The 27,906-nt window shown below is 34.0% G+C and overlaps 4 protein-coding genes across 4 annotated transcripts; 1 reads left to right on the forward strand and 3 right to left on the reverse strand.

The window, feature by feature from the left end:
- Window positions 1-399: 399 nt before the first annotated feature.
- LOC135837248 (probable cytochrome P450 CYP44) lies at window positions 400-5,607 on the reverse strand. The gene is made up of 9 exons (XM_065352461.1): window positions 5,084-5,607; window positions 4,397-4,628; window positions 4,125-4,318; window positions 3,835-4,030; window positions 1,628-1,802; window positions 1,383-1,552; window positions 1,184-1,262; window positions 937-1,096; window positions 400-852 (listed from the first exon to the last, which is right to left on the reverse strand). The coding sequence occupies exons 1-9, from the start codon at window positions 5,202-5,204 to the stop codon at window positions 695-697; spliced, it is 1,485 nt and encodes a 494-aa protein (XP_065208533.1). The 5' UTR covers window positions 5,205-5,607; the 3' UTR covers window positions 400-694.
- Window positions 5,608-5,678: 71 nt separating this feature from the next.
- On the reverse strand, window positions 5,679-10,787 carry LOC135837247 (probable cytochrome P450 CYP44). The gene is made up of 9 exons (XM_065352460.1): window positions 10,519-10,787; window positions 10,199-10,430; window positions 9,913-10,106; window positions 9,618-9,813; window positions 9,340-9,514; window positions 9,097-9,266; window positions 8,903-8,981; window positions 8,655-8,814; window positions 5,679-8,572 (listed from the first exon to the last, which is right to left on the reverse strand). The coding sequence occupies exons 1-9, from the start codon at window positions 10,637-10,639 to the stop codon at window positions 8,415-8,417; spliced, it is 1,485 nt and encodes a 494-aa protein (XP_065208532.1). The 5' UTR covers window positions 10,640-10,787; the 3' UTR covers window positions 5,679-8,414.
- A 5,759-nt stretch (window positions 10,788-16,546) lies between these two features.
- Cda4 (chitin deacetylase Cda4) lies at window positions 16,547-27,128 on the forward strand. The gene is made up of 10 exons (XM_065352462.1): window positions 16,547-16,757; window positions 19,101-19,228; window positions 25,036-25,147; window positions 25,227-25,354; window positions 25,449-25,654; window positions 25,759-25,915; window positions 25,988-26,126; window positions 26,201-26,447; window positions 26,539-26,727; window positions 26,805-27,128. Exons 1-10 carry the CDS (start codon window positions 16,709-16,711, stop codon window positions 26,908-26,910), a joined length of 1,461 nt encoding a protein of 486 aa, XP_065208534.1. The 5' UTR covers window positions 16,547-16,708; the 3' UTR covers window positions 26,911-27,128.
- Window positions 26,948-27,848, reverse strand: ND-B14.5B (NADH dehydrogenase (ubiquinone) B14.5 B subunit). Its single transcript, XM_065352463.1, has 3 exons — window positions 27,559-27,848; window positions 27,305-27,448; window positions 26,948-27,214 (listed from the first exon to the last, which is right to left on the reverse strand). The coding sequence occupies exons 1-3, from the start codon at window positions 27,728-27,730 to the stop codon at window positions 27,165-27,167; spliced, it is 366 nt and encodes a 121-aa protein (XP_065208535.1). The 5' UTR covers window positions 27,731-27,848; the 3' UTR covers window positions 26,948-27,164.
- Between the last annotated feature and the right edge of the window lie 58 nt (window positions 27,849-27,906).

Here is a 27,906-nt window from a genome sequence, read left to right on the forward strand (position 1 = left end):
TCAACCACATCAGGAGAACCCTACAAATGGTCTTGAATTTTGATAGAATAAAAATAGAGGGTAGCATAGATCGACCCAGAATCTCAAATACTCTCATATGAGACCAGACCATTTTTTCTTCCCATAACAGGTTATGTAGTAACAGTAGCGAAAAAAACCACGATTTTTTCGAAAATTATCCCTATTTGAGATTCCAAATCTCCCCTGAAAGGGGCACTTTCAAAGCTAAAATTTTTTACTAAATTTAGTCAAAATCCATTTAGTCAAAATCCACTGACCTTTTTTTTGGCGATCCACTCATTCAATTAAAAATTTTTCACGATATTTTTTGAAATGTTTTTTCGATTTTTTTCTCTTGTCTCCGACCAGAATTAGGTACAATTTTAAGTTTAGATGAAATGTTAAAAATGAACAGTAGATTTATTGAATTATTTAAATCAATATCAAAAGTTCGGCTTTCGTTCTTGTTTCTCTCATTTTATTACATTTTTCGGATAAATTATATTAGCTAAATCAATTAGGTACTTATCTATCAAAAGTAATCAGATAATCGTAACGCTTAAGTAGGTACTAGGTACTTACAATTAGGATTATAGATATTATGCTTTTTGAAAAAAATTTATGGTTTTAAACAAATGATTCTAAAAATAGAAATGCTTTAAAAATCCAGGTAGGTATCTACTTAATGAATGACTTATCGAGGAAGAAACCGAATAGGTAAATCTTTATCAGGAAAAAGTAACGTATCGAAAACAAAATCAATACAAGGTCCATCGGGTGGATAAACGAGCTTGAAATTTTTCAATATTTTAAACAACGAAACGTGTAAATCTTTTTCCGCAAATTTCCTTCCTGAAAATATTTTTTAATTTTCAAAAATACATATTATAGGTGGGTATTTTAAAGTGTAGGTACGAGAAATTTCGTTGAAATTACCGTCGCAAGTTCTAGCACCAACTCCAAAAGGTGCGAACAGAAATGGATGAACATTTGAGTCCTTCGAGCCTCTGATCCATCGTTCTGGTTTGAATACTTCCGGATCGGAAAAATATTTGGGAGATTTGAAATGAATCTGCATATTCATGCTGAGGTTACTCTGAAAATTCATCAACAAAATTTTGAAATATTTTTTTTTTAAAGGGAGGAGATAAATTAGGTACACGATAATTTATTTTTCTGTTACTTTGGCAGGGATATGATAATTTGACAGAATGAGAGGTTTTTTAATGATACGAGCTATTTCAACCCCATTTGGATACATCCTGAAATGAAGGGGAAAAAAATCTATTCAAGTCTATATTTTTATACCTAAAAAAACTGTTTGAAAAAAATGTAAATTAGCTCGATACGCGTAAGGTGGATTTCTTATGATAATCACTCGCCTAAAAGTTTCTTTCATAATAGCTTTCAAATAAGTAAGTTGATTCACAATTCCAGCATCTAAATTCTGATCCTTGTCGCCTGTAACTCTGCATATTTCTTCGTAAGCTTTTTCTTGAACACGTGGATTGGTGGCCAAGCAATACAACATGGTTATTAAAACTGGAACTATCTGGAAAATGTTTCACGATCAATTTTGATTCCTATCAGATACCTTAGCTGCAGGTAACTTTAAACTGCTTCTTACTGTAGATAAACCATCGCCGAATAAGGAAATCGATAGGGTAGCGACGTCTCTACGACTAAGTTCATCTTTTTGTAGCAGTGTTATCAAAAATTTGTACTGACCGTCCTTGAGGGAATTACTTTTCATAAGTTGATCAATTTTTGAAAATGCCTCATTCGCATGTTCCAAAGCAGTTCTACAAATACACACACAAGAAAAATCATCTTTTTGTACCTATATCTACATCAATCACGTATTTGAAAAATATGTACTTGAGTAAACCTAAATATTTCTTTGGATGCCCGCTTTCAAATTTCAAATTCAAATTTATAGGATGAGTTCCAGACAGGGATGGAAAGCTAAAAGATGAAACTTTAGCTATTTAGCTTTTGGCTCTTCAAATTAATGAAACTTTCTAATGGCTACTTTAAGCTTCCAAAAATCATTGGCTTGCGGCTTTTATTTAGCTTTTGGCTTTCAGCTTTTGGCTTTTAATATCTTCACACATTGCTACAATACAGAAAAATCGGGAAAATGGCAAATGGCTACGAGTGATTCCACGTCAATTCGACCAACGTTTTTGAGTCATGTCTTTCAGAGGGCGGGTGGGGGAGGGGCTTCAATTATTATTACATTGTCTCGAGGTACTCAACTTCAGCAGCACATTCCTCCAAAACTATGATACTTTGGTCAAAGCTGATTTCACAGTTCGAAAGGGTATCGAATTTTTAACTTTTTAAGCATTTTGAAATTTTCAAAATTTGCAAGTTGAACTTTCAAATTGCAAGTTCAAATTTCAAAATGGCGCTGTAAGTGGAAACTACCATTTAAAATTCTGAAAAATTCCCATAGACGTACCTTTTGATGCTTTTTTGAAATAATCAAGTTTGGAGATGGGATCTCTCAATGGAGGGGTTGCACCCCTACCCCCAATTTGGGGCAAAACTTTCGAAAAAAATCTGGGACATGTGATATATCGAATTGTATGTTTTTGGTAACGCTGAACACGAATATGACGTTAGATTTTTGATTGGACCCCATCTACGGCCCCCAGCACCTCCCCAAATGGGGTGAAAGTTCAAAATAGGGTTTTTTTCGTGCAACACATGAAAGGGTATGTTTTTGGTGACACTGAACACGAATGACAACAGATTTTTGATTGGACCCCATCTACGGCCTCCAACTTATTTTTTTGACTTTTACCAATTGGGGGAGGTTCTGGGAGCCATGGGTGAGGTCAATTTGAAAAACTACGGCTATATTCGTGTTCCGCGATATCAAAAATATACTATTTCATGTGTCACACGGTTGAAACAATTTTTTTAGGTTACCCCCTCCCCCCCTTGGGGAGGTGCGGGGGTGGCCGTGGATGGGTCTAATCAAAAATCTGACGTCATATTCATGTTCAGCGTCACCAAAAACATTCTATTTGATATGTCGCACGAAAAACCCCTATTTTGAACTTTTACCCCCATTTGGGGAGGTGCTGGGGGCCGTGGATGGGGTCCAATCAAAAATCTACCGTCATATTCGTGTTCAGCATTACCAAAAACATACAATTCGATATATCACATGCCCCAGATTTTTTTTCGAAAGTTTTTCCCCAAATTGGGGGTGGGGGTGCTCCCTTTTCATTAAGAGATCGCATCTCGAAACTTAAATATTTCAAAAAAGCATCAAAAGGTACGTCTATGGTAATTTTTTCAGAATTTTAAATGGTAGCTCCCACTTACAGCGCCATTTTAAAATTTGAACTGTTTTGATCAAAGTATCATAGTTTTGGAGAAATGCGCTGCTGAAGTTGAGTACCTAGAAACAATGTGAAAATAATGGAAGCCCCCCCACCCACCCCCTGAGAGGGTTAAGACCAAACTGATTGCGGGTTTCTCATTTACTGGGTGGGTAGATATTCTAAAAAAAAATTGAACGAAATCGAAGGACATGACTTTCAAAATCGCATTTTTTTGGTTGAATTGACATGGAATGACCCCTATAATATAAGTAATTACAAAAAACTGAAACTGAAACTAAACCAGAGAAACATGCGAGAAAAAGGTAAAAAGCTGAAAGAAAGCTGAAAAAATGAAGCTTTTGGCTATAGATTTTAGCTTTCGGCTAGCTTTCCACCCCTGGTTCCGGAGGATCGGGGATCGGGAGTGCAATTAGGTAGGTACCTACTTCTATTATCACACGCGAAACTACATAATAATAGTGAGTGACTTATTTACCCATGAATGAGATGTTCACATTCCACTTGTCGTGTCCATTTAGGAGTTCTCACGTAGTTATAAAATGGTAAAGCGAACTTCAGTAAAGCCCCTGTACGAAAAACGGTCTTGTTAGCTTGGACCATTTTTCTGCCCAGAGCTTCGTTGGGACCGCATAAGTAACCTAAACGCTTATTAAAACAAATTTCACCAGCGACTGTAAAAATTGATTGCTGTACGATTAACTGACCGATCAAAAAGTTGAAAAAAAATATATTTTATATATGTACAAATAGAAAAATAATTCGAACCTTCTATAGACCATCTTCCAAGTAATTGTCGTAAATCCACGATTCTTCCCTCGTTATCAGCGCTCTCTTTTTTCATAATTTCTATCAAATCGTCCGTGACAGTTTCAGTCTCTTTCAGGAATCCCTGAACGCACTTAGTTTTCATCATAAAATCACGTATGCCATTTCTAAATCGGTACCATTCGTCGCCATTTCTATTCAACAAAACTTTCACAGCATATTGAATTCATTCGTGGAAATGTTCAAAAATAGGTATATATATGGAGCCTTACGTATTCCCTAATCCTGCTGAATAATCTTCTCGTTTCCTGTAATCTCTGGCAAATTTATTCAAAGGAAAGATCTCTGGCAGTTTATCCTCGTTTCTATAAACTGTCTGTACGTCTTCTGGTTCAAAAATATGAATAAGAGGTTCATCTAAGCCCACTTTTTCGTAAACAACCGGTCCATATTTTTTATATAAGTTACTTAACACTTGGTGGTATTTTCGTGGATTATATATTCCTATATAAATACATGTAGAATAGGTAAGTAAATTCATTGTCGTAGTCAGAGTAGTTGGGCAAAGTCTTTTTGAAAATGAATAAACTCTTCAATCGATTGAACTTTTTTTGTAGAAAGTTTCAAGTTCAACTCTCTTAAAACTCTTTTTGAGAAAGAATCGAAATCTGAATCGATATCTCGTTACTTTTTAACATCTTTAAGTAATGATCAATTGAAAAATGAAGCAATACGAGTGGAAAAAGAGTTGAAGGGAGTTTGTCCAAACTCTTTGAAAAAAGATCACGATTTATTGGACTTTTCAACTCATTAAAAAAAAAAATCCAACAAAAAGAGTTGAGTCAGAGTTGATTTAGAATTACCTAACTCTGAGCTAGAGTTGAAAAAAAAACTCTGTCCAACCCTAATTGTAGTTAGCAGTTACACTTTTAAAAATTGTAAGGTTTTGGAGAACTTACCCAATTTATACAGGTGCCAGTTTCCGACAAATGGTAACTGGAATGGACGCGGTATTGATTCGAATGGTTTAACATGATCCACTGCTTCGGTATAAATTGATCTAAAAATTCGGTTTCTCATTTCGACACAACAAAAAAAATGAACTACTTGACAAGATATAGGTATAGGTAGGCGCACAAAGACCTTGCTAATTTGGAAATAACAAACTTAGTTTTAGTACCATGTACAAAATAAGTTGAACTTTGAATCGTTTTTATTGCTTTTGTGAGTACCTACGAGTTCAATATGATACCTCTACCTACAAACTGATAGTTTAAGGTAGGTAATTCAACTTGTGAAGGAGGAAGTAAGCCTCTACTTAGGTACTTAGCTATAACTAGCTATCCTTGATTAAGTATAATATAAGGTAAGTGACCTGACCAGTAGATGATCAGCGGCCAGTATAGTTGATCACATTACATGAAAAATTTTCAGTATTGAAAGTATTTGGAAACTAGCTTCACAAAATGTTGACAGATTTATTCTAGACCATGTTCTAACTAGTTTCACCAACTTATTTGATTGTCACTAAAAAAAATCGATCAGGAAATGAAATTATCAAAATGGAATAATTTATTGGAATAAATCGTATAAAATATCATAAAAACTGAAAAAGTGCAAAATGGACGTGGACACAAATTATCTTAAATTGATAACGTTTTATAATGAAATTGGGGTAAACTTGGCAATAATTGCTTGAATTTACGTTTAATGCTGGTAGGTAGATCAAAATTTGAGTAAAATGTAGCAATAATGTCAGAAGTAATAACGTCTAATGAAGAGATTTTACTTCTGCTCATGCACAGCAGACTAATTTTCTATATAATTTTTTTAAAAAAAGATCATAGGTCATTCCATGCCAAATCGGCGGATTTTTGCACGAGGGGTCTTCGATTTTTTTCAAAATCAGATCATTTGTAGAGGTCATCAAACGATGACGAATGACGCAAACCGGACATTTTTTCGATTTTTTCTGACGGAGCTGTGGCGCTCCAAAGTTCTCCAAAATGGCCGAAAATGGAAAATTTCAGTTGCAAATTGCTCCGGTTGTACGTACGTAGTATAGAATTTTGAACTTTTTTTCAAATTGTAGTACTTTGAGAGGGCAATCGACGAGTGATGTCAAAATCAGTGTTGCCAGTCACAGGACTGATAAATAGGACCCTGAGAAGCAGTAAGGTGCGAAAAGAAACAAGATTGAAGGTGTACAATACCCTAGCAATACCAATGATGACTTATGGAAGCGAGGTTTGGGCACTGAAGAAATCTGATAAAAGAAGAATAACGGCAGCTGAGATGAAGTTCATGAGGAGAACGGCAGGGGTGACTCTCAGAGACAGAGTCCCATCTGAGAAAATAACAGCAGATCTCGGAGTGATGCCAGTCATGAAAAAGATAAAAAAGAATAGGAAAGATTGGAGAAATCATGTCAAAAGGATGGAGGAAACAAGATCACCAAAACAGGTCCTCCAATATACACCAACGGGGAAAAGAAGCAGAGGGAGACCAAGGAGGAAACTCACTGATACCTCAGGCTCATCCTCAACAGGTTCCACACCACAGCAGACAGGCCATAAGGCCTACCGCTTATAAGGAAACGACGACGACGACTAAAAAAATCGATTTTAAAACTTATAATTTAAATATAACCATGATGTCCGCCAGTAAAAATTCTGAAAAAATTCTCAGTTTTAGTCTTTTTTATGTAGAATAACATATCAAAAAATTGGACTGGCATCTTTTTTCATTTTCGAGAAAAAAAAATTACAAGTTTTACAATTGCTGCAAAAATACCATCAGAAACCTAAAAAATGAAAATTTTTGCATTTTCGAAATATTTTACCAATGTGTAGACGATAATGTGAAAAAAATCCCCCTCCCCCCAATCTGTCGACAAATTGACGAAAAATGCATATATTTCACTCTTGAAATAAAAATTTGTAGCACGAAAAATGTCAATTCGTTGAAAAATGGGGGTAGGGGGATTTTTTTCACATATTCGTCTACACATTGGTAAAATATTTCGAAAATGCAAAAATTTTCATTTTTTAGGTTTCTGATGGTACTTTTGCAGCAATTGTAAAACTTGTAATTTTTTTTTCTCGAAAATGAAAGAAGATGCCAGTCCAATTTTTTGATATGTTATTCTACATAAAAAGGACTAAAACTGAGAATTTTTTCAGAATTTTTACTGGCGAACGTCATGGTTATATTGAAATTTTAATTTTTAAAATCGATTTTTTTAGGTTTTTGAAAGTGGCAACACTGATTTTGACATCACTCGTCGATTGCCCTCTCAAAGTACTACAATTTGAAAAAAAGTTCAGAATTCTATACTACGTACAACCGGAGCAATTTGCAACTGAAATTTTCCATTTTCGGCCATTTTGGAGAACTTTGGAGCGCCACAGCTCCGTCAGAAAAAATCGAAAAAATGTCCGGTTTGCGTCATTCGTCATCGTTTGATGACCTCTACAAATGATCTGATTTTGAAAAAAATCGAAGACCCCTCGTGCAAAAATCCGCCGATCTGGCATGGAATGACCACATAGGATTAATTCTAAAAAAATAATTACCTACTTATACATGATGAATGGGCCAAAAAGATTTTGAAAAATTGACCCAAAAGCCATTGAAATGATTTTAACTTTAGAATTTGTACGTGCTCAATTTCAATTTTTTGAAAACTACTCAGACGTTCCAAAAGAATCCGGCGGAAACCTTAAAATGTCTCAAAACTAATACCATTGTTCCAGTACAATTCGGTTTCTATGTAAAATTTTGCATAGTGGCTTTTTGAAATGTTTTCTTAATTTTTTTCTTCTGTTTTTTGAAATGTTTTTTTTTTATTTTTTTCATAAAATCTCGATTGTCACAAAAAAAATTACCTATTCTGAAAGTGAAATGTGAAAATAAGTTCGTAAGATAATTGAATTTTTATTAATTGAAATTTTTAAATTTTTTTGATAGGACTACCTACAGTTTTTTTGTTTCAATTTCGACCAAACAATATGAGATTAAAATTAATATTCAGAGCTCAGTTGTCAGTCTTGTTTCTCTAATTTTATTCATGGGTACCTAAGTAACATCGATTAAGTAACTAAACGGACAATATATAGGTATTAAAAATAATTTAAACGGTCCTAACGCTTACAATAAACTAGTAGGCTTACTTATAGAGCTGCTTTTTACGAAATTTGTGTACTTATTTTACAAAAAAAGTGTGATCCTATAAAAATAGAAATGTGATGAAAAAGTATGGTACCTATAGGCGCCTCTTTAATGAATGACTCATCGAGGAAGAAACCGAATAGGTAAATCTTTATCAGGAAAAAGTAACGTATCGAAAACAAAACCGATCCCAGGTGCATTAGGCGGATAAACGAGCTTGAAATTTTTCAATATTTTGAATAACGAAACTTGCAAATCTTGTTCTGCGAATTTTCTTCCTGAAAAAATTTTTAATTTTTGAAAATATACATATTCTACGTAATACATAACAATGTATTATTTAAACTGAGTTGGAATTACCCGCGCAAGTTCTGGCACCCACTCCAAAAGGTTTTAATAGATATGGATGAACATGTGAGTCTTCTGAGCCTTTGAGCCATCGTTCTGGTTTGAATACTTCCGGATCGGAAAAATATTTAGGAGATTTATAATGAACCAGCAAATTCATGCTTAGGTTACTCTGAAAATTGACCAGTATTATTTTAAAATACGAGAATTCAAAAAAAGAGAAGAAGCTTCCAAAATGTTTTTTTTTTTCAAATAGGTACCTCCGCAGGAATGTAATAATTTGACAAAATAAGAGGTTTTTTATTGATTCGAGCCACTTCGGTTCCATTTGGATACATTCTGCAACGAAAAAAAAAAAAAAAAATAGCCAAATAAAGCAAAAATCAAAAATAAATGTACGTACTTAGATTATGAAAATAAAATGTTGACAACTTATTCATAATATTTTGCTCACCTGAAAGTTTCTTTAATGATAGCTTTCAAATACGTGAGTTGATTCAAAACTCCAGCATCCAAATTTTGATCATTGTCACCTGTAACTTTGCAAATTTCTTCATAAGCTTTTTCCTGAACTTGCGGATTCGTCGCCAAACTGTATAAATTATTCATTAAAACTGGAACTGTCTGAACAATGTTTCATTATTAACTTGAATTTGCAAATTTTGTCAAGATTTTGTTGATTGCTACTCGTACTTACTGTGGATAAACCATCGACAAATAAGGAAATTGTTAGGGTGACGACGTCTTTACGACTAAGTTCATCTTTTTGCAGCAAGGTTATTAAAAATGTGTACTGATCGTCTTTGATCGAATCAGTTTCCAGGAGTTGATCAATTTTTGAAAATGCCTCGTCCACATATTGCACCACAGTTCTATCAAGAAAAAAAAAAGATAGATAATCAGGAGAATTCAGTATTTTGATGGGCACTCAAAAGAGTTCTCAGAAATTAGATTAAAGAAATGATGGAGACTTACTTATGAAGAATATGTTCACTTTCCACTATTTTTGTATACTTGGGAGTTTTTATGAAATTATAAAATGGTAAAGAAAACTTCAATAAAGCTCCTAAACTAAAAACAATCTCGTTGGCTTTGACAATTTTCCTACCCAGATCTTCATTGTTGCCACACAAGTAACCCAAACGTTTATCAAAACAAATTTGACCAGCAACTGTAAAAAATTAATTGCTCATCGTTATCTACCTATCTGATCTCTGAAAAAGTTGATAAAAAATTTCTATGATAGAAATAGGAAAATATTGATTCGAACCTTCTTGAGACCATCTTCCAATTAATTGTCGTAAATCCACGATTCTTCCCTCATTATCAGCTCCATCTCTTTTTATAACTTCTACCAAATCATCTGTTACTTTTTCTGTCTCCTTGAGAAATCTCTGAACGCTGTTAGTTTTCAACATCAAATGACGCATGCCATTTTTCAGTCTGTACCATTCATCGCCATTTCTATTCAATAAAAATTTCGCAGATTTAGGCACATTTGTACTTTAGTAATAGTTAAGTAGGTACTTATACTTATTTAAACTATGAATCCTTACGTATTTCCTAATCCCAAAGAAAAATCTTCTCGTTGCCTGTAATCTCTCGCAAATTTACTCAACGGGAATATCTGCGGCACTTTATCCTCGTTTCTATAAACTGTCTGCACGTCTTCGGGTTCAAAGACATGAATAATGGGTTCATCTAAGCCGACTTTTTCGTAAACAACCGGTCCGTATTTTTTATACAAGTCGATTAAAACTTGGTGGTATTTTCGCGGATTATATACACCTATAAGTGAGAATAAATAGGTATAAGTGATTGTAGTTTGCAATACTCGTTTAGGTTTAGGTAAGATATGAGCTTTGAGAAAACTTACCCAATTTATACAGGTGCCAGTTACCGATAAACGGCAACTGCACTGGGCGAGGTATCGATTCGAATGGTCTAACATGATCCACTGCTTCGGTACAAATCGATCTGAAAATTCGGTTTCTCATTGCTCAAAAAATTTCACTATAGTCGACCGCACATATACGCACGAAAAACATAACAAGTTGAAAATGAATTGAGTTTTGATACATAATAAGTTGAACTTTGAATTGTAGTTATCACTTTGTGAGTACCTCTACCGAGTACCTACCCGTGAACATGCTATTAACCTAATCGACTATTTTATTATAAATGATTTAATTTCATTTGTGAAGACGAAAGCATGAGAACACAACATAGGTGCGTGTATGTATTTTAGAGTTGATAACAAATTCAAAGAGAGGTGAATTAAATTACAGAACACATGACGAAGACTGGTTACGAAAATTCCAAACATTCGGCAGGTACCTATTCAGCTGACCTCGATGATACGAAATCATAAATATTTTGGCTGCAACTAAAAGACAGAGATATATTTATCTGAATAATAATAAACAGGTGCATTAAAAATCTCTAGAGAGGAGAGATCATTAAAGCCACACTCAGAAATGAAATTTTAAACTGGCATCTTGCAATTAGAATAAACAAAATCAGAAAAAAAATTGAAAAAGCATGTTCTGAGACCCTTTAACCAATATTTTAGATGTTAATGAAGTTCATTTTTAAATAGGTACCTATCTGGAAAATGATTGAAAATGAAAAAGTTCACAAAAAATTGTTTTCATGACAATTTATTTTCTTTTAACTGTTTCATGAATTTATTTTTGAGCAAAATGAACCTGTGAGAGTGATTATCTACTTCAATCCATCCCCTCTTTTCGAAACCCATTGGTTTTAGACCATTCGAGAGCCACTGATAGGGCCAAAAATGATTTTTTTTTCCAACTTCACAATTGATAGAAAAAATCTCTATTGAACTAACGCTCCTGGAATTTAATATAGTGACGTGCTTAAAATGGTGAAGATTCTGTGACCAATAAGTAATTAAGTATATCAATCAAAGTCAAGAGAATTTAAAACTCGAGAGAGGAGTTGAAAGTTGAAATAAAGTAACAACTGCTCACGCTAGTTCATTTTGTTTGAAAAAAATGACTACAAACTTAAAAACTTGGCATACGAGTAAAAAGGGCTTTTTTGTTTTTTTGTTTCAAATTTTTAAATATTCAACAGAAAATCAAAAATATGCTTCAACGTCTATAATTTTTGTTTCAGAGGTTTCAAGACTTATTTTTTCGATCAAATCTGGCTTCGTTCAAATCGATGGGTGCCATCAGTTCAGCATAATGCCATAATTTCATTTTTTTTATTTCCTAAAAAAATGTTCAAAAGAAAAGAAAAACGTACAATAATAAGAATCTAGGAACTTCTCTCATTTTTTAGGCAGTAATAAAATCCAGATTAAGAGCCCATTCCTCCTCCTCCCCCCCCCCGCAATTGCAGTCAATAGAAATCATTCGCAACAAATTTTTATGACTTTTTTTCAACAGGTCAGGTTCATTTTGTGAGTCTCGAGTCTCCATAAAACCACTTTGAAGAAATTTTTCCAGTAAAAATTTGCTTAGAATATTTAGTTATAGGTAACGTTCTAATTTCTGAATAAAAATTTTAAATTGAGTTTTCAAATCCTCTAAAATTTCGTTTGAGGATTATCCCTTTCCCTGGTTATAAAATTAGGTATAAGTAAAGTGCTTTATTATTTTTTTATTGGGCCCCCGATTTTTTCAAAAATTTGAGATATTTTGAACAGATGGTAGAAAAAATTACTTAATTGTTTGAGGTGGAAAATTTTATATTTACAATTCTTAGAACATACCTATTTTTCCATCATGAAAAAATGATTTGGAAAAAATCGAAGATCCTGCAAGAAAATGGAGAGAGATAAAATTCTAGAGCATAAAATTGATTAGGTACCTAATGATAGAATATGGTTCGACTTTTCAAGCAAGCTTTACGCTGAAAATATTTGCAGCAAAAATTGGAAAGGTTGGTTGATTGTTGTTGTTTTATAAACTAATACTTAATCAAAAATGAGAGAGGGGATATTCCCTCTATTTGGGGGGGGGTACTTTCTGTAGTTGAAAGTTTATAATTATTTTTCTGACAGTGACACGTTTATAAGTTGGCCCATTTGAAAAGTCTCAAAAACTTGAAAAACTTGTCTTACTTCTACTCAAAATATCTTAAAAACAAAACCATTCAGGAGAAAACTACTCACATTTTTTCGATGAAGAATTTCATGCTCTTCAATTTTATTTCTATTCATTTTTTTGACCCTTTTCTCAAAAATTAATTTTTCATGTTAAACAGTTCTTGAATTTTGAATTCTTTATCACAAAAAATTAATTTTTAGGAAAAACCAAAATGATGTTTTATGAGAAAGATGAAAAGAAACAACATTGCCCTCGTTTCGCTTGGGCCAACTTATTATTTTCCTTTCTTTGACTAGTCTAAAATACCTACTGGTCTAGAAAATATTTACTCAATTTTTTAGAGTTAGTGTCGAGGACAAAAAAATTAGATTTTTCACATCAAAAATAAGTAATGTTTCTTTCCTTCTGGAGAGCTGTAATTTTCCAAAGCTTTCGCCCTCGCTTCGCTCAGACTAGTTTAAATTATACATATCATATGAAATTTTTCAAAAATGTTCAACAATAGAAAAATTGAACAGAGACATTCCACAAACATGACCAATCAATTGAAAAATTCAAATTTTTGTGTGAAACCATCGTTTCTACGGAATAGCATTTCAGGTATTTTTGCTTTCAACCCCCTCCTCCCCTCAAAATCATTCATTTATCATTTATTTTCATTGCTTGGGTTCATTTTAAAAAACTTTCAATCCAATAAAAAATAATTTTGAAGTTTATGTTCTTCTAATAAAGGAACTTTTTGTCACCACCGGAAAAGAATTTGTAGATTCAAAGACCATAAAATCTTAAAAAGTTTAAACTTCTTGAAATTCTACAGACAAGAACAAATCAATGAAAAAATTCAAATTTTTGTGTGAGACCAAAGCCCCCCCCCTCCCCCTACAAAAAATATTAATTTTTCACTACTGGGATTGATTTTTAAAAAAATTTCAATTCAATATAAAATTAATTTTAAAATTCAGGTTCAAATAAAAAACTTTTTGTCACTCTAGAAAAGAATTTGTAGATTCAAAGGCCATAAAATCTTAAACAGTTTAGGTAAGCCTAATTTTGACCATATCATCGTAATTGCTTTTTAGTCCAATTTTTGCTCTGATCGTTGGGTTTAGTAAGAAGAAAATCAATTTGGAGCCAACACTTTAAAAAAGAAATCACAAAATCTTGAAAACTACAATTGTTGGGAAGCAAGTGGGGCTTCAAAATTTGAGTACATCAGACTGCTCGTTTATTGCTTTCAATTTGCAATTTGAGTGGATTTCCACAACTTTCGGCTGTTCGTTCGGAGTTTTAGGGATTGGATAGATTTTTGAAAATTTTGGATCTCCAAAAATAATATTTCTTTGTCTGTCGGTATCAATTTGTTATGATAACTAGAAACGATGATTTTTGGAGTTGGTAATCATTGGCCATTAATCATGCCATTTTTGGATTATTTTTGAAAGTTTAGACCACTCTGAGAGTCTTAATTATTGAACTGAACAGGTTATTTTTTTTTGTTAGCCTCTTTTATGCGTTTTTATAAATGAAGAGTGATATTCCAAAACTCGCTTTGTCCATTTTCATAACTTTTCAGGAGAGAGGAAAAACAGTTTTCCTTTAAACGGGTAAATTGGCTTTTTAGGCGAATTTAGCACTTTATTTGGGTGGATTTATGATGTAGGAGTGTAGGTATACATTTCATCCACTAAATACTGCTGAAAAAAATTTCAATAAAAATGGACAAAGCGCGTTTTGGAACATTATTTTTTTTTAATTTTTAGTGAATTGGCTATTTAGGTGAGTTTAACACCTCATTTTGGTAGGTTGATGATGTAGGAATGTGAGTTAATACTTGATCTACCAGGTACCACTGAAAACCCAACTTTGATAAAAATGGACAAAGCGAGTTTTTGAATATCACTCTTCAAATAGTTTGGGGGAGAAATTGAATGTAAAGAAATTTAATGATACCTGCATATACAAAGGGGCTTCAATAAGTAAGGTCAAAGTGCTCGAAACTCGGGAAGGGTAATAGCTAGGAACTTGAAATTTTGTGGCAATACTGATCACACCAAAACGCACCACCTGTACAAGTTTCAGCTTGATCGGTCCAGTAGTACCGGTTTTATAGTCGTGTAAAGATTTAAATGACAAAAAGTGCGTGTCCCACTTTCACAAAGAGCGAAAAGCTCAAATTTAAATTTTTGCAAAAACTGAACCAAAGGACATCTATGCGCGTCTGCTGATGTTCCATGGTGAAAAACTAAGTTTGAAGCACGGTTAGAAGTGGTGAAACACTTTCAATTCGGGCTTATGAGCCTAAAAGATGCCATATGAAGGGGTTGGCTAGTTCGCGTTTCTACCGAATTGTTAAACGCAAAAATCGAAGTGTGTATTCAAGGAAACTGGAATATTAGTGTCCAGGCTATATGCCTTAAATCAGATGCTTCCATAGGAGCTGTTTTCAAGATGATTTTCGCTTTTAACAAGTCGGTAGAAACGTGTGCTGGCCAACCACTTCGTTTGGCATCTTTTAGACTTATGCGCCCGGAATTGAAAGTCTTTCACCACTTGTAAATGTGCATCAAACTTACAGTTTTTCACCATACATCATCAGCAGACATGCATGGGTGTCCTTTGGCGCAGTTTTTTCGAAATTTAAAAAATGTATTTGAGCTCTTTGCTCCTCGCAAACATTGGACACGCACTCATCATCACTCGACATCTTTACGCGACCATAAAACCGGAACTACTGGACCGATCAAGCTGAAACTTGTACAGGTGGTGCGTTTTGGTGTGATCAGTATTGCCACAAAATTTCAAGTTCCTAGCTATTACCCTTCCCGAGTTTCGAGCACTTTGACCTTACTTATTGAAGCCCCTTTGTACCTACACTAATGAATCGAATTTTTCCCTGTTTCAACTAATGCTTCAAATTTCTTGCCATGCCAAAAACCTCTTTTTTCCGAATATTTTCCTAAAATGACCACCCTCAAAACGTGTTTAAGTTGATGTTATATTTCATAAATAAAATTTTCGACTTGAAAAAAAAACTCATCTTCAAAATTTTCAAATGAGCTCTTCCCTTATCGCAGCCCAACAATCCATCCAAAAGTATATTTTTAGTCTCTACTGCCAAGTTATAAGTACCTCTACCTACCTATTTAAGATTTCCGATGTATTATTCACTTTCATCTTCTTCATACCTTTTACCAGTTCTCATAATGACTTTCCAGCATCAAGTTGCCAATTAGAAATCATATCTGGATAGTACCAAAAGGCATCTCGTCTCGTTACGTGTAATTATTCCAACCAGAAACGCGCCTAAGAAAGAAAGAAAAAAAAGATCTAAAAAATCGTCGCGAATTACCGCATACTCTCGGGTCAAGTTCACGTGACACAGTAAAAGTCGTCTCAGCAGCACATACCTATGATCTATACATTTTTCACATCTCTCAGAGTCGTGATCGCGATCGCGATCAATTCAAGGCCGCGAAGAAGAAGAAAAAAAATTGATCCAACATTAGTACAGTTGCAATTACCGTTAATCGGACTAAAAATAGATGCGAAATGACCGCAAAGAAGTCTGCTATATCGACGAAATGGAAAAAAAGCTTGATTTTTTGAAACAATTCCAATTTAAAAATCTGGTTTTTCGTGGTTCGAGACTTCTCCAGCAGTCTCGATGGTGATGATGATGATGATGGTGATTCGATCGCGATAGTATAGGTAAGTAACAATGAAATGATAAGGCCATGTGGAATGGATATGCAATATCACAATGGGAAAGTATACAACCGGTTCTCTCGATTCTTCATCGCATCTTTATTAGCCATGGAATGATCCGAATGGAGCCACTGCCACAACCAGTCTGTTATGGCAATTTGTAGAGTCGCATTGCGCTCGCAGTTATGAAAATGTGGACGTGTTGTTATACGAGTCGATGAAACGAATAATTTTTTTTTACGAATCGTAGACCATTATTTTACGTGTATTTATAAAGTGATAATGAAAAAGTCAATTATATTCACCTTGTTAGTCGCTAGTCTATGTACAGGTATGAATTTATATATTCCATCTAGAGCTAATACCTATGAGTAGATATTTTTATTGGGAAAAGTGATAGTTTTCCTCTAATTGGGAGAGAAAATTTCACCCAGACAGATTTGAATCTTTGGTCGTGGATGAGCACGTGTTCTGGTCACATCTAATCGAAGATATTTGCTGGTAAAAAATTCGTCAAATGTGTTCCACGTTTTGATATATTCAATCTATACTACACATTCGAACGTTGAGCCTACCTACCTACCTGTGTACCTACTAAAATCCATCTCGAATGAAATTTCCATACGTTTCGATGCTATCAGCGTATTTCAATTAAATTCATTTTGTGTTGCATGTTTATAAAGCCGCCAGGGCAACGATAATTATCGAGATTTAATGTCTGGACTACCAAGTTGTTTCTTTTATTTTAATTTAATGTCATATTTACGATTGAAGATGAGATAAAAGTGGGAATTGAGCGAACGTGTGGCCTTGACGTTGCATTAATTCGAAAGAATTACCCATTTAGAAGGTACCCAGCGTTGGTGTTGAGTTTGCTGTACCTATTCTAGCACACAAACCAACCAAACTGATCCTTTTTGATGATGAGGTCTCGAAGGCAGCCTCAAAATGCTCTTGTTATCGAGGGATCTGCAAATTGAATTTTGGAATTCTACAAAATGGATTATGGAAAGACCTTGTTCTCATTACGAATTTTTTTTCGCTGTTCAATGTGTCGGAAAACATGAAGAAAATGAACAGACAGCTGCCTTTTTGCAGACAATGCACATTGCACGCGTGTAAATCACTCTTGTACATATGAGAATGTACGCAATTGGTGAAATGTCTCCAATCGTATTGCATATATGGTTCAATGAACTTCTAATATCGTGACAATTTCAACTCACCATGGTCGTTTTGTCATTATTTGTTGCTTCCAAGTGAAAAGTAACCTCTCACGTATTAATTGCTGACCACAAATTTAGGTATTCTAATCACCTACGCATTCATTAGGTTAAAAATTAACGAAAACATCTTCCAAGGACCGAAATATAAGGCTTTTCGTATCCGATACGAGTATAATTACCTATCGTTGTATTCGTCATCCTGAGAAATTCGATAACTTGGCTTATTCCACCTTGAGCCATTCTGTAAACTTTTGAGAGATTCCTGTGACTGAATTTTTGTCGCAGAAGAGACTGTTTTTGGTACATCGTGTAGGTATTACGATTGTTTACCTCTTTGTAGTAGGGAGGTAGGTTTGTTTAAAATATTTGTCTACTTTCGCCATGGCGAGCATCACACTTGTAAACTAATGCAGTATTATTAGGTTTAGCATATGTAATTTCATGCTTAGTGAAGTTCACGTCCTACATGTTATTTACTATTACGAAATATATGCCCACGGCATTGATACCATTCGGTATAGATACACATAGGTAGAGAGGTACCTACATTATAATAACGGACTCTCCGGCAGTATATGTTGCATCTACACCTCCCGTCGTCATATGAACTAAAATATTAACACTATTGTCACTTTTAGTTTCATTATACTGGCTCTCAGAACCTGGGCTCGTATATGATGAAACTTTAACCGAGATTTAATTAACGTACAGAGTAATTAGTACCACATAAGTATACTATACAAAGAGAAATTGTATCAATGTTCGAAACGATTCGAAAAATTTTTCACATTTCACTTTTTATTTATTTTTTGTACTTGTATGAGATGTTTACATCTGTGCGAGTTAGGTAGGTAGGTATCGAATCTATAGTATAAGAGGTATGGTACAGCTTTTTGATAATCTCGTATTCAAATAAAGTTAAATTTTTATGGCGTGAGAGTTTTTAATAAATAAATGGGCACCTCTGTATTTGGTATTTTATCAGACAAGAAAAGATACGTGACCAGTTACTTCCTTTGATAGAGCTGACTACAATGGGAAGCAACCAGCTTTGTGAAAGCGTGGAAATAATTAAGTTATTAACGTTAAACCAAGTTATTCCGAACATGATGCATGTTGAATTCGTTACCAAAGAAACAGTTAAAAACACTTTCAATTTACAAGTCATCGCTGTAGTACCTACACGAGGTGCGCTCATATATATAAATTATTTAATCTCTGCCTATACGTATTTGTCTGCGACTCTGCGGTGCATTATGCTGGAGTTAGGTACCTTCTATCTCATATACCTGGAGTGGAGATGTGTTCATGATGAAGGAACATGAAACGTTCTTGAAAAAGAAATACATACCTATTTGAGTGAACTGAACGAATAATGCCTAATCCTTTAGAAAGACGTACCTCCTAAATGAGAACTTATGTAATTTTTTCTTTTTTCTTTTTTACAGTTAGAAGTCAAAATCATGCTTATAAAGTAAGATCAAAACGAGAAACTGCAAATGAAGACTTTACATGTCCTGAAGGCCAAGGAAATGGAAACTTCGCAGATCCAGCTACTTGTAAACGATTTTATCAAGTGAGTTTATTTATACAGATAGGTAGGTATAATGAACCTTCAGCTTGAAAAGGAATTCGGAATTAGGATCCCTAAAAAAGTCTGCTGATTTCGTTATAGGAGGGAAAAAAGTTAAAAATCAAACTAGATCCTAAATTGATATCTATGTAGTTTTATAATACATTATGTATTATAAAATGTTTATCTAGTTGCATAAGAATCTATCCAATGCGATATCCAACTGGATTAGATTAAATCAATCACTTCAAATCAGATCCAGACTTTCCTTGAATCCAATTTTATCTGACCAGATAATCAGATCATATAACGAATCAACGTTTTGATCGGAATAGACTTATTGATGCCGAGAATTAAATTCAATAAGGAAGATCTAATTTGATCTGATCGGATCTGAATAGGCCTTTTAGATCAGATGTAGGTAATCAAACTCAGACGTTTTCCAAATCCAAATAATTTGATCTGACTAAATTTACTTCCCTACCGGCCACAAACGTCTAATAGACATCTATTAGATATTTTTTTGAGCCAAAGATACAGCTAATGGATAACTGGAATAGCTGAAATTACCTTGTTTTAATAACAGGAAAGTACCTTTTATGTAGTATTACATGGTAAATACAAGGCTAATAGATATCTGTAAAGCATTATGGCTGCAATGCGCCAAAGAATAGATATCTATTCTCCATTGCCTTGTAGCCATAATGCTTTACAGATATCTATTGGATGTTTCTCAGCTATTAAAATGACTGAAATTCGCCCTGCAAAATGAAGGTACTTTTAACAATCTGCAACTTGTTTATTTGAATAAATTTAAAGAAAACTTGAAGTGATCAAAAAATAATAGGTAACATTATAATGAGTGACAAAGTTTCAAGTGATTCAGGTGTAATTAGAGAAAAATAATACCTAGCAAAATGATGTCAGCAGCATACTCGTAGGTGGGTATTCACCTTATCAGTAAGTTACCTAATTAACATAGAATAAGAAATTCACGATTAGGTATCTAATCATATACACTCCATAATTTACTTGTACACTACACAATCATAAGTTTCTTTTGTGTCAATTATTATACCTAATACCAATACCTATCAACTTACTATAGATAAAATGAACATGCTGCTGACTTCATTTTGCCATTATTTTTCGTGAATTCTTCTTAGATTAAAACTAAATTACCTACTAGAAGCTTTGTCACTTATTATTTTTTAAACACTTTAAATTTTCTTCACATTTACACAAAAAAAACGCGTTTTAGAATATGTATTTTCTTATTAAAAAGCAAAATTGAAGAAAAAACAAATTATAATGTGATTTAAAAACTCGTTTATTGTAATTTATTGCGATTTCGACGCATTTTAGTAAAAAATCGATCACTTTCAAATACAAAATAACGAAAATACTCATTTCCGATACGACACGTTCTTCCTTCTATCACAAAAATTTTAGTACTGAAGTTCTTGTTTAATTTTTTGCTCATTGGTTTAAATCTGAATGAACTCGGACATCAAATAGATAGCTAAAGTATATCTGTCACCAGACAAAAATTCATACTGATTTACTGTATATCTATTTGACATCTAATAGCTGTAAATTTTTGTTTAGTTATTTAATACCTGGAGACGATATATTTTAGCTATCTTAAATTTGTTTCTAATAGATATTTTAAATTTGGGCTGATAGCTAACTATTAGACGTTACTTGAAATGGAATATTTTAACAACTTTTACAAATATCTGAAAGATATCTAATAATTAGCGGAATGGCTGAATAGCTGAAAAGCTGTTACAGTCATAAATATTCCGTCTATTAGAGATATGTGGCCGGTAGGGTTACATCGTCAGAGTTTTGATCAGATTCATAGGCGCCGCTGAGGTCAAATTTCTGGGGGGAGGGGGGCAAGCTATAAAAGCAGATTACCAGGAGCATGTATTTTTTTTACGTAATACAGATGATTTTAGTTGGGTGCCCAATTGCCTATATTCGTTCATTCGCGTTTAAAACAGTGTTTCAAAATTTAAAAAAAAATATACCTAATATTTATTTTTAGTTCAAAATAAAAACTTGGGAAAAAAAGGAAAATTTTAAAAACCAGAGCTCACCCTAAAGAAATTTTGGGCTACACAATGACGAGTTTTTTCTAAAAACTTCATCATTTTGCTTCAAAATTTTAAAATTCAACTGACGACTTTTTTTTTAAATTCAAAGATGATTGAAAAGCAAATGAGCCCGAGCGAAGCAAGGGCAAACGCTCACGAAAATTATTATTTTGAGAAGCATGAAACAATGGAATTTGAATGATGATTTTTTTTTTTCTAAATCTGAGAAGCAAAACAGAAAAGCAAACAGCGCGAGCGAAGCGAGAGCAAAATCTCTCAAAAATCAGCATTTCAAGAGGTATAAAAGACGATGTCTTTGTAGTGTGATCAAAATTTCATCACTGCTGATGTTTTCCTTGAAGAAGTCATTTTTAGATGTCACTCAAATATTGACCTGATTTGCATTTTCCTAAAAAACCAGACTTTTTGACTTTTCGAGATTTTCATTTTTTTCAAGCATATAAAGATGACGATAGAGTTGAAAATTAAATTTTTTTTTACATGAGTACGGATTTTGCTTGGCAGCCAATTTTGAGTTTGGAGGGCCACGGCCCCCTGGCCCCCCGTTGCGGCGCCTATGATCAGAAGATACCTACCTATAGTTGTAAGAAGATCTTATGCAATTTGGTATTGGGAAAAAAGAGGGAAATGGAGCTAGGTAGTTTAGTTTATCATCCAATAAGTATGTTGAAGTATGTTGAACAATTGTGCCCAGCAGAAAATAATTGAACCTGATCAGATTTTATCAGATCCGAACATTCCATGAATCTAACTTTATCCAACCAGATCTGATCAGATCTGATCAAGTCAAAGTTTTGATCGGATTAAATCTGATCAGATCGAGTTGAGGGATCTGATTGAATCTGATTCTGAACACATCAGGACATTTCATGGATAGAATTTAACCTCACCAGTTTTGATTGACTTCAATTTGATCAGATTCAATGGGGAGATCTGATCTGATTGGACGTGAACAGATGTTGACATTTTTATGGATCCAATTTGGCCTAAGCAGATTAATCAGTTCTAAGTTCTGGTCAGTCAGATCAAAGTTTTGATTGGATTATTAAATTTGTTCAGAGGCTCGCGCCATGAACATTGTCGGATCTGATCAGGTCAAACCAGATTTTATCAGATCAGAACTCAGATCTGATCAGATCAAATTGGATCCAGAAAATGTCTGCATTTGATCAATCAAAATACATCCGGTAAAAGGTCTATTCAGATTTGATCGGATCCAATCAGGGCTTCCCTGTTGGATCCGATCCGGTATCAACAGATCTTGTAATTCGATCAAAACGTTGATCTGATATGATGTGATCAGATCAAATTTGATCCAGGGAATGCTCGGATCTGTTCTGATCTGATGTGATCAGATCCAATTAAGTATTTTACACTAAAAGTAATCTGATCTAATTGGATCAATTCAGTTTTTTGATCAATACCTAATTGGGTTTAATTGGCTCAGATTGGTCAGATTAGATGTCAGACTCCATCCAATGAGATCTTAATTAAATTTAATCCGATCTGATTTGATCTGAACATGCTTGAACTGATGCGTTTGGATCCGATCCGATCTGATCGAAATCGATCTATTCAGATCATCTCTGGATTGTGGTAATTTTCAGATGAAATCGGACCTGGCGCGGAAAAAAAAGTTGTAAATCCAATTTAAATCCCCGCCTCCCCAAGAAAAACAATATTCATGGATATGTAGGAAGCTAATTAAATCTAATTTTAATCCAAAAAATGACGTCATCCAAATCGCCAAACAGATCAAAAAGGAGTCCATCAAACCAGATTGAAATCTACCTGAATAATTGGATGTGAAACTTTTTTCCCTGAGTGTTGACTGTTGATATCTGATTAGATCCAAGCGGATTTGTAGCTGCAATCAAACCCAATTGGACCCCATTAAATATATCTTGTTACAATTGGCGATTGGATGAAGTTTTTTCTTTCAAAATCTAGGATTATAACTAGTAGGTATTAAAGCCCGGAACGATGGCGTTGGCGATGTCGTTGTAACAGTTTCAGCATCGTTTAAAACTGTTAACTGTTGACAATCGGTATCGCCAAATAAAACCCAAACCTGTTAGTTGTTACAATCACTTTTCGTAAAACGATTATTTCGGTATCGCTTACGCATCGGAAAAGAAATCCTTATCTGTTGTATGAATGCATGAATGGTTGCGCACGCGTATAAGAGCACCAGTGTGTCTGTGTGTGAGTCAGTACCCAAAAGCGATGGCGATGGCAACAGTTTTATTAACGACATCGTTTCAAATAAACTTGTTAGAAAACGATATGAATAATCTGCTGATAAGAAAAATCTGTTGCCAACAGTATCGTTAACAGTTTTTGGCGATGTCGTTGTAACAGTTAACGCCATCGTTCCGAGCTTTGGTAGGTATCCAATTAAATCCAAAATTTTGTTTCCTGAGTGATAATACTTATTAGAAAACTGGATTCATTTGTACATAATCGAATTTGATTTAATTTTTTCAGTCACTCAATTGAGTCATGACTTCATGAGTGACTGAACCTGATTTGGTTCGATTGGCGTTGATTGAAGGTCAATTAATCTGATCCACAGATCCAATTGGATTCTATTAGGTATTTATTCTAATCCAACTGAATAAGTAGGTAAACATCTTTGAAAATAAAAAAATTAATTCTGATCTAATTAGTTTGAGAACTTTTTTCATCCCAGGTAGATGATCAACTTTTCTTCGAAAAATCCAGAAAAAATGGCTCAAATATTCAAAACGCAACGATTTTTTCATTTTTTTTTTTTTTTTTTTTAAATAAGTAAATCAATTGTTGCTTGATGATGTTTTGGATGGAGCCAAAATTGACTGGGATAAGACAATCAACTTTTCAACACTAAACAACTCATCTTTCAACATAAAAATTGAGTTCTATTTGTAGATAAAATTTCAATTTTTTTCGGAAAGTTGAGATATTTTTTTTTTGAAAAATAAGTACCTACGTAGTTAGGTACTGATAACAATATTTATTTTATAAATTTGGCAGGTAAGTGAGGGAGGTAAAATTTTCAGAATTTAGATCTAACCAGGAAAAAAGTTTTGTACCCAAATTCCAAATTAATCGGTTTTTTGAAAAATGTTAATGCAAATGGATCATGATACATATCTCTTGGTCATGAGATTCAATTCGATCAGAGTTGGATCCACTTGAATTAAATCCAATTACGTAGGTCTAATCACATTAAATTTGATCCGGAAAATGGCGCAGTTTTCAATCCGAACAGATCCGTTTTGATCGGTTTAGATCTGAATGATTTTTGTTCTTCAGCTAAATATGCAAATACGTAACTAAAAAAAAAATAAAAAAAAAGAAATGGGTGAATTGGGTATTTTAGAATGAATGAAATTGTAGGTACTTTGTGAACCTTTCTACAAAAATTTTCTGGCATCGTGAATTTTCAAAATAAATTCTCAAAAGTCAAAAATAACCGATTTTTTGAATTTTTAACTTTCTAAATTAATTTTGCATCCGTTCTAGACAGAATAGAGAAAGAGAACACGATAGAGAAAATTTTAAAAATACCTATAAAATGGAATGTTCCAATTTGCAGTGATTTCGCCTAAATAATTATACTCGTAAACTTATTTCATAAAAAAAAAAAAAAAAAAAAAACAACAATAAAAATTTAATTTCCAATCCAAAAATGTTGATTTACAGTGCGTAGACAATTACCCATATGTGAACAGATGTCCGTCCGGATTATACTTCGACGATATCAGCAAACTGTGCACATTCAAAAATGAAGCTAGATGTGGCCCTATCCCCACAAGTAAGCTAATCAAAATCCGAATTCAAACACTAACCTTATCCTTGTAATCTTAAAAACAATAGTTACTTAATTTCAACAGCGGTGGCTCCGAGTACGGAACCTCCGGTAGATTTGGCAACGAAATGTGATCTGTCAACGTGCAATTTACCGTACTGTTTTTGCTCCAGAGACGGTACCAGGATACCTGGAGATTTAGATCCGGAAGATGTAAGAAAAGAAATTGAGCAATAAGAGCTTTCAATTTTTATAGGCAACCAATCAAGATTATAATTTCATGTAAATTATCAACGGTATTTTGCAGACTCCTCAAATAATCTTGTTGACGTTCGATGGAGCAGTAAATTTGAATAATTTTGAGCATTATAAACGTGTGTTTACTCCTGCTCGTAAGAATCCGAATGGATGCCCGATACGTGGAACGTTTTTCATTTCTCACGAATACTGTGATTATAATCAAGTCCAGCAGTTGGCTCATGAAGGCCATGAAATTGGCACAGAAACTATATCGTAAGTTGAGTTCATTAAGGACTATTTTTTTTTTTTTTTCAAATTACACAGCAGCAAGTTCAAAATATTCTTAAGCTATTTTTTTAAAATATATTTCCTTTTAGGCTGCAACAAGGATTACAAGATAAAGGATACGAAGAATGGGTCGGCGAAATGATAGGAATGAAGGAAATCTTGAAACACTTCGCAAATATCTCCAAGAACGACGTAGTCGGCATGAGAGCTCCTTTCTTGAAACCTGGCAGAAATGCTCAATACGCGGTAAATATCCATCCTTCAGCATTTTTCCAATCTGTAGGTTCAAAATATTAATAATGTAATTAAAATGTCAAGGTTTTGGAAGATTTCGGATACATTTACGACAGTTCTGTCGGCGTTCCTCCCTTGAAAGTTCCAATCTGGCCGTATACTTTGGATCATAAAATACCCCACGAGTGTAAAGCTGGCTCATGTCCCACAAAATCCTTCCCAGGTTAAATTTCAATCCAAATATATCCTCCGAATAACTAAATCATATTCTAATCTGGCCAATTTCTATTATTACAGGTGTTTGGGAAGTACCATTGAATGCTCATTTCGTCGAAAGCTACGAAGGTGGTCATTGCCCTTACCTAGATCAATGCGTACTTCACAATCACGATCCTCAAGAAGTTTTCGAATGGTTGAAAGAAGATTTTGAAAGATACTACAAACAAAACAGAGCTCCTTATATGATGCCATTCCATACAAATTGGTTCCAATTAAAAGAACTAGAACAAGGATTACATAAATTCGTAGACTGGGCGAGATCACTGTAGGTAACGTATTATTATGGGGAGAAAAAGTGAACGAAAATTCACGTATAATTTGTAAAATTATTCTCACTTTTTTTGGTGCTCGTTTAGCCCGGATGTTTGGTTTGTGACTGTGACCCAAGCTTTAACTTGGATGACGGAGCCCAGAAGTAAAAAAGATATCAATTCGTATCCTCCGTGGAGATGCGAAAAAGAAAACTTTCCTCCTCCAGCTTGTAATTTACCTAATAAATGTGCCTTATCGTTCAAACCACCCGATGCCAATGTCTCCGCAATCAGGTACGTAAAATGAGAAAAACAAATTTATAAAAATATTTCGAAATAATCATTTTTTAACGATCTCGATAATCGTATAGATATTTAACAACCTGTCGAGAATGTCCCAATAAATATCCGTGGATTGGCGACGCAGAAGGTACCGGAATAGCAGGACGAGATAATTACAGTCCGGAAAGAAAATGAGTAACGAATTAATCAGACACGATTAAAGAAAACCACATCGGAACATCATCAACGATTTAATTTTACATGTTAACTACGTTTATATTTATTTACATTTTGCTTTCATGGTTTTCATCGAGTGTTTCTAGAATAATGACCAACATATATTTTCTAAATACCATGTCAATGTTGAATCCAATGTAACACCTTTTGTTGAAAAAATAAATTTTTAAAAACTGCTCCTATTGTAAACAGCATTCCATCGGTATTGAAAACTAACGCGTAGGACCCCAGTCTTCCAAGATATCGCCGATTAAAATTTTAGCTGCGAAATACAACATGAATAAATAATTACGTATCGAATTGATAGTTGAAAGAAAAACTACTCGTAGTATGATTTGAAATAGAAACTAACGTGGTGGTGGAAAAAGTTCCGGATGAAGCTTGATGTAATGTTTATGAATGGTGTCTCTTCGAGAATAGTATTGTTTGAACAATTTTGACAGATATACAAACGTACCGGTGAATCCAAGAATCCAGGGGATATACACTGGCAGACCTGTTCACACGACAGAGATACAAATTAGAGCACTGTACTACAATACCTAGGATTGAAATTGAATAAAATGAGTGCTAATATAGCTTGGGTATCTAATTCATTGTACTAACTTGCTCTTAAAGGTCTGCCTCTCGCCCAATTATACGTAGCGTAGGCGCCTGCTCCGGTAAAAACACCACCTAAAATCGGTCCGTTGGCTGTAATCATATTGACCGTAATTTCTGGATCTGGATCATACAGTATTTGTGGATCAGGATATAATGCATGGGGAGGTTCAATCATATTGTACACGATAAAAACTGCAATTAATTAAGCCGAATTAAAGAGAATATTGATCGAGAAATGCAAAATTGGAACACTATCAGTTCACTTTCAAAATGAAAATAAGTTTTGATAAAGTCAAATTATTTGAGGCCTCCTGGATGACCTGCAAGGCGAAGTAACAGATGTGGGATTAG

Source organism: Planococcus citri, chromosome 2, assembly GCF_950023065.1.
Source record: "Planococcus citri chromosome 2, ihPlaCitr1.1, whole genome shotgun sequence".
Taxonomy (NCBI): Eukaryota; Metazoa; Arthropoda; class Insecta; order Hemiptera; family Pseudococcidae; genus Planococcus; species Planococcus citri.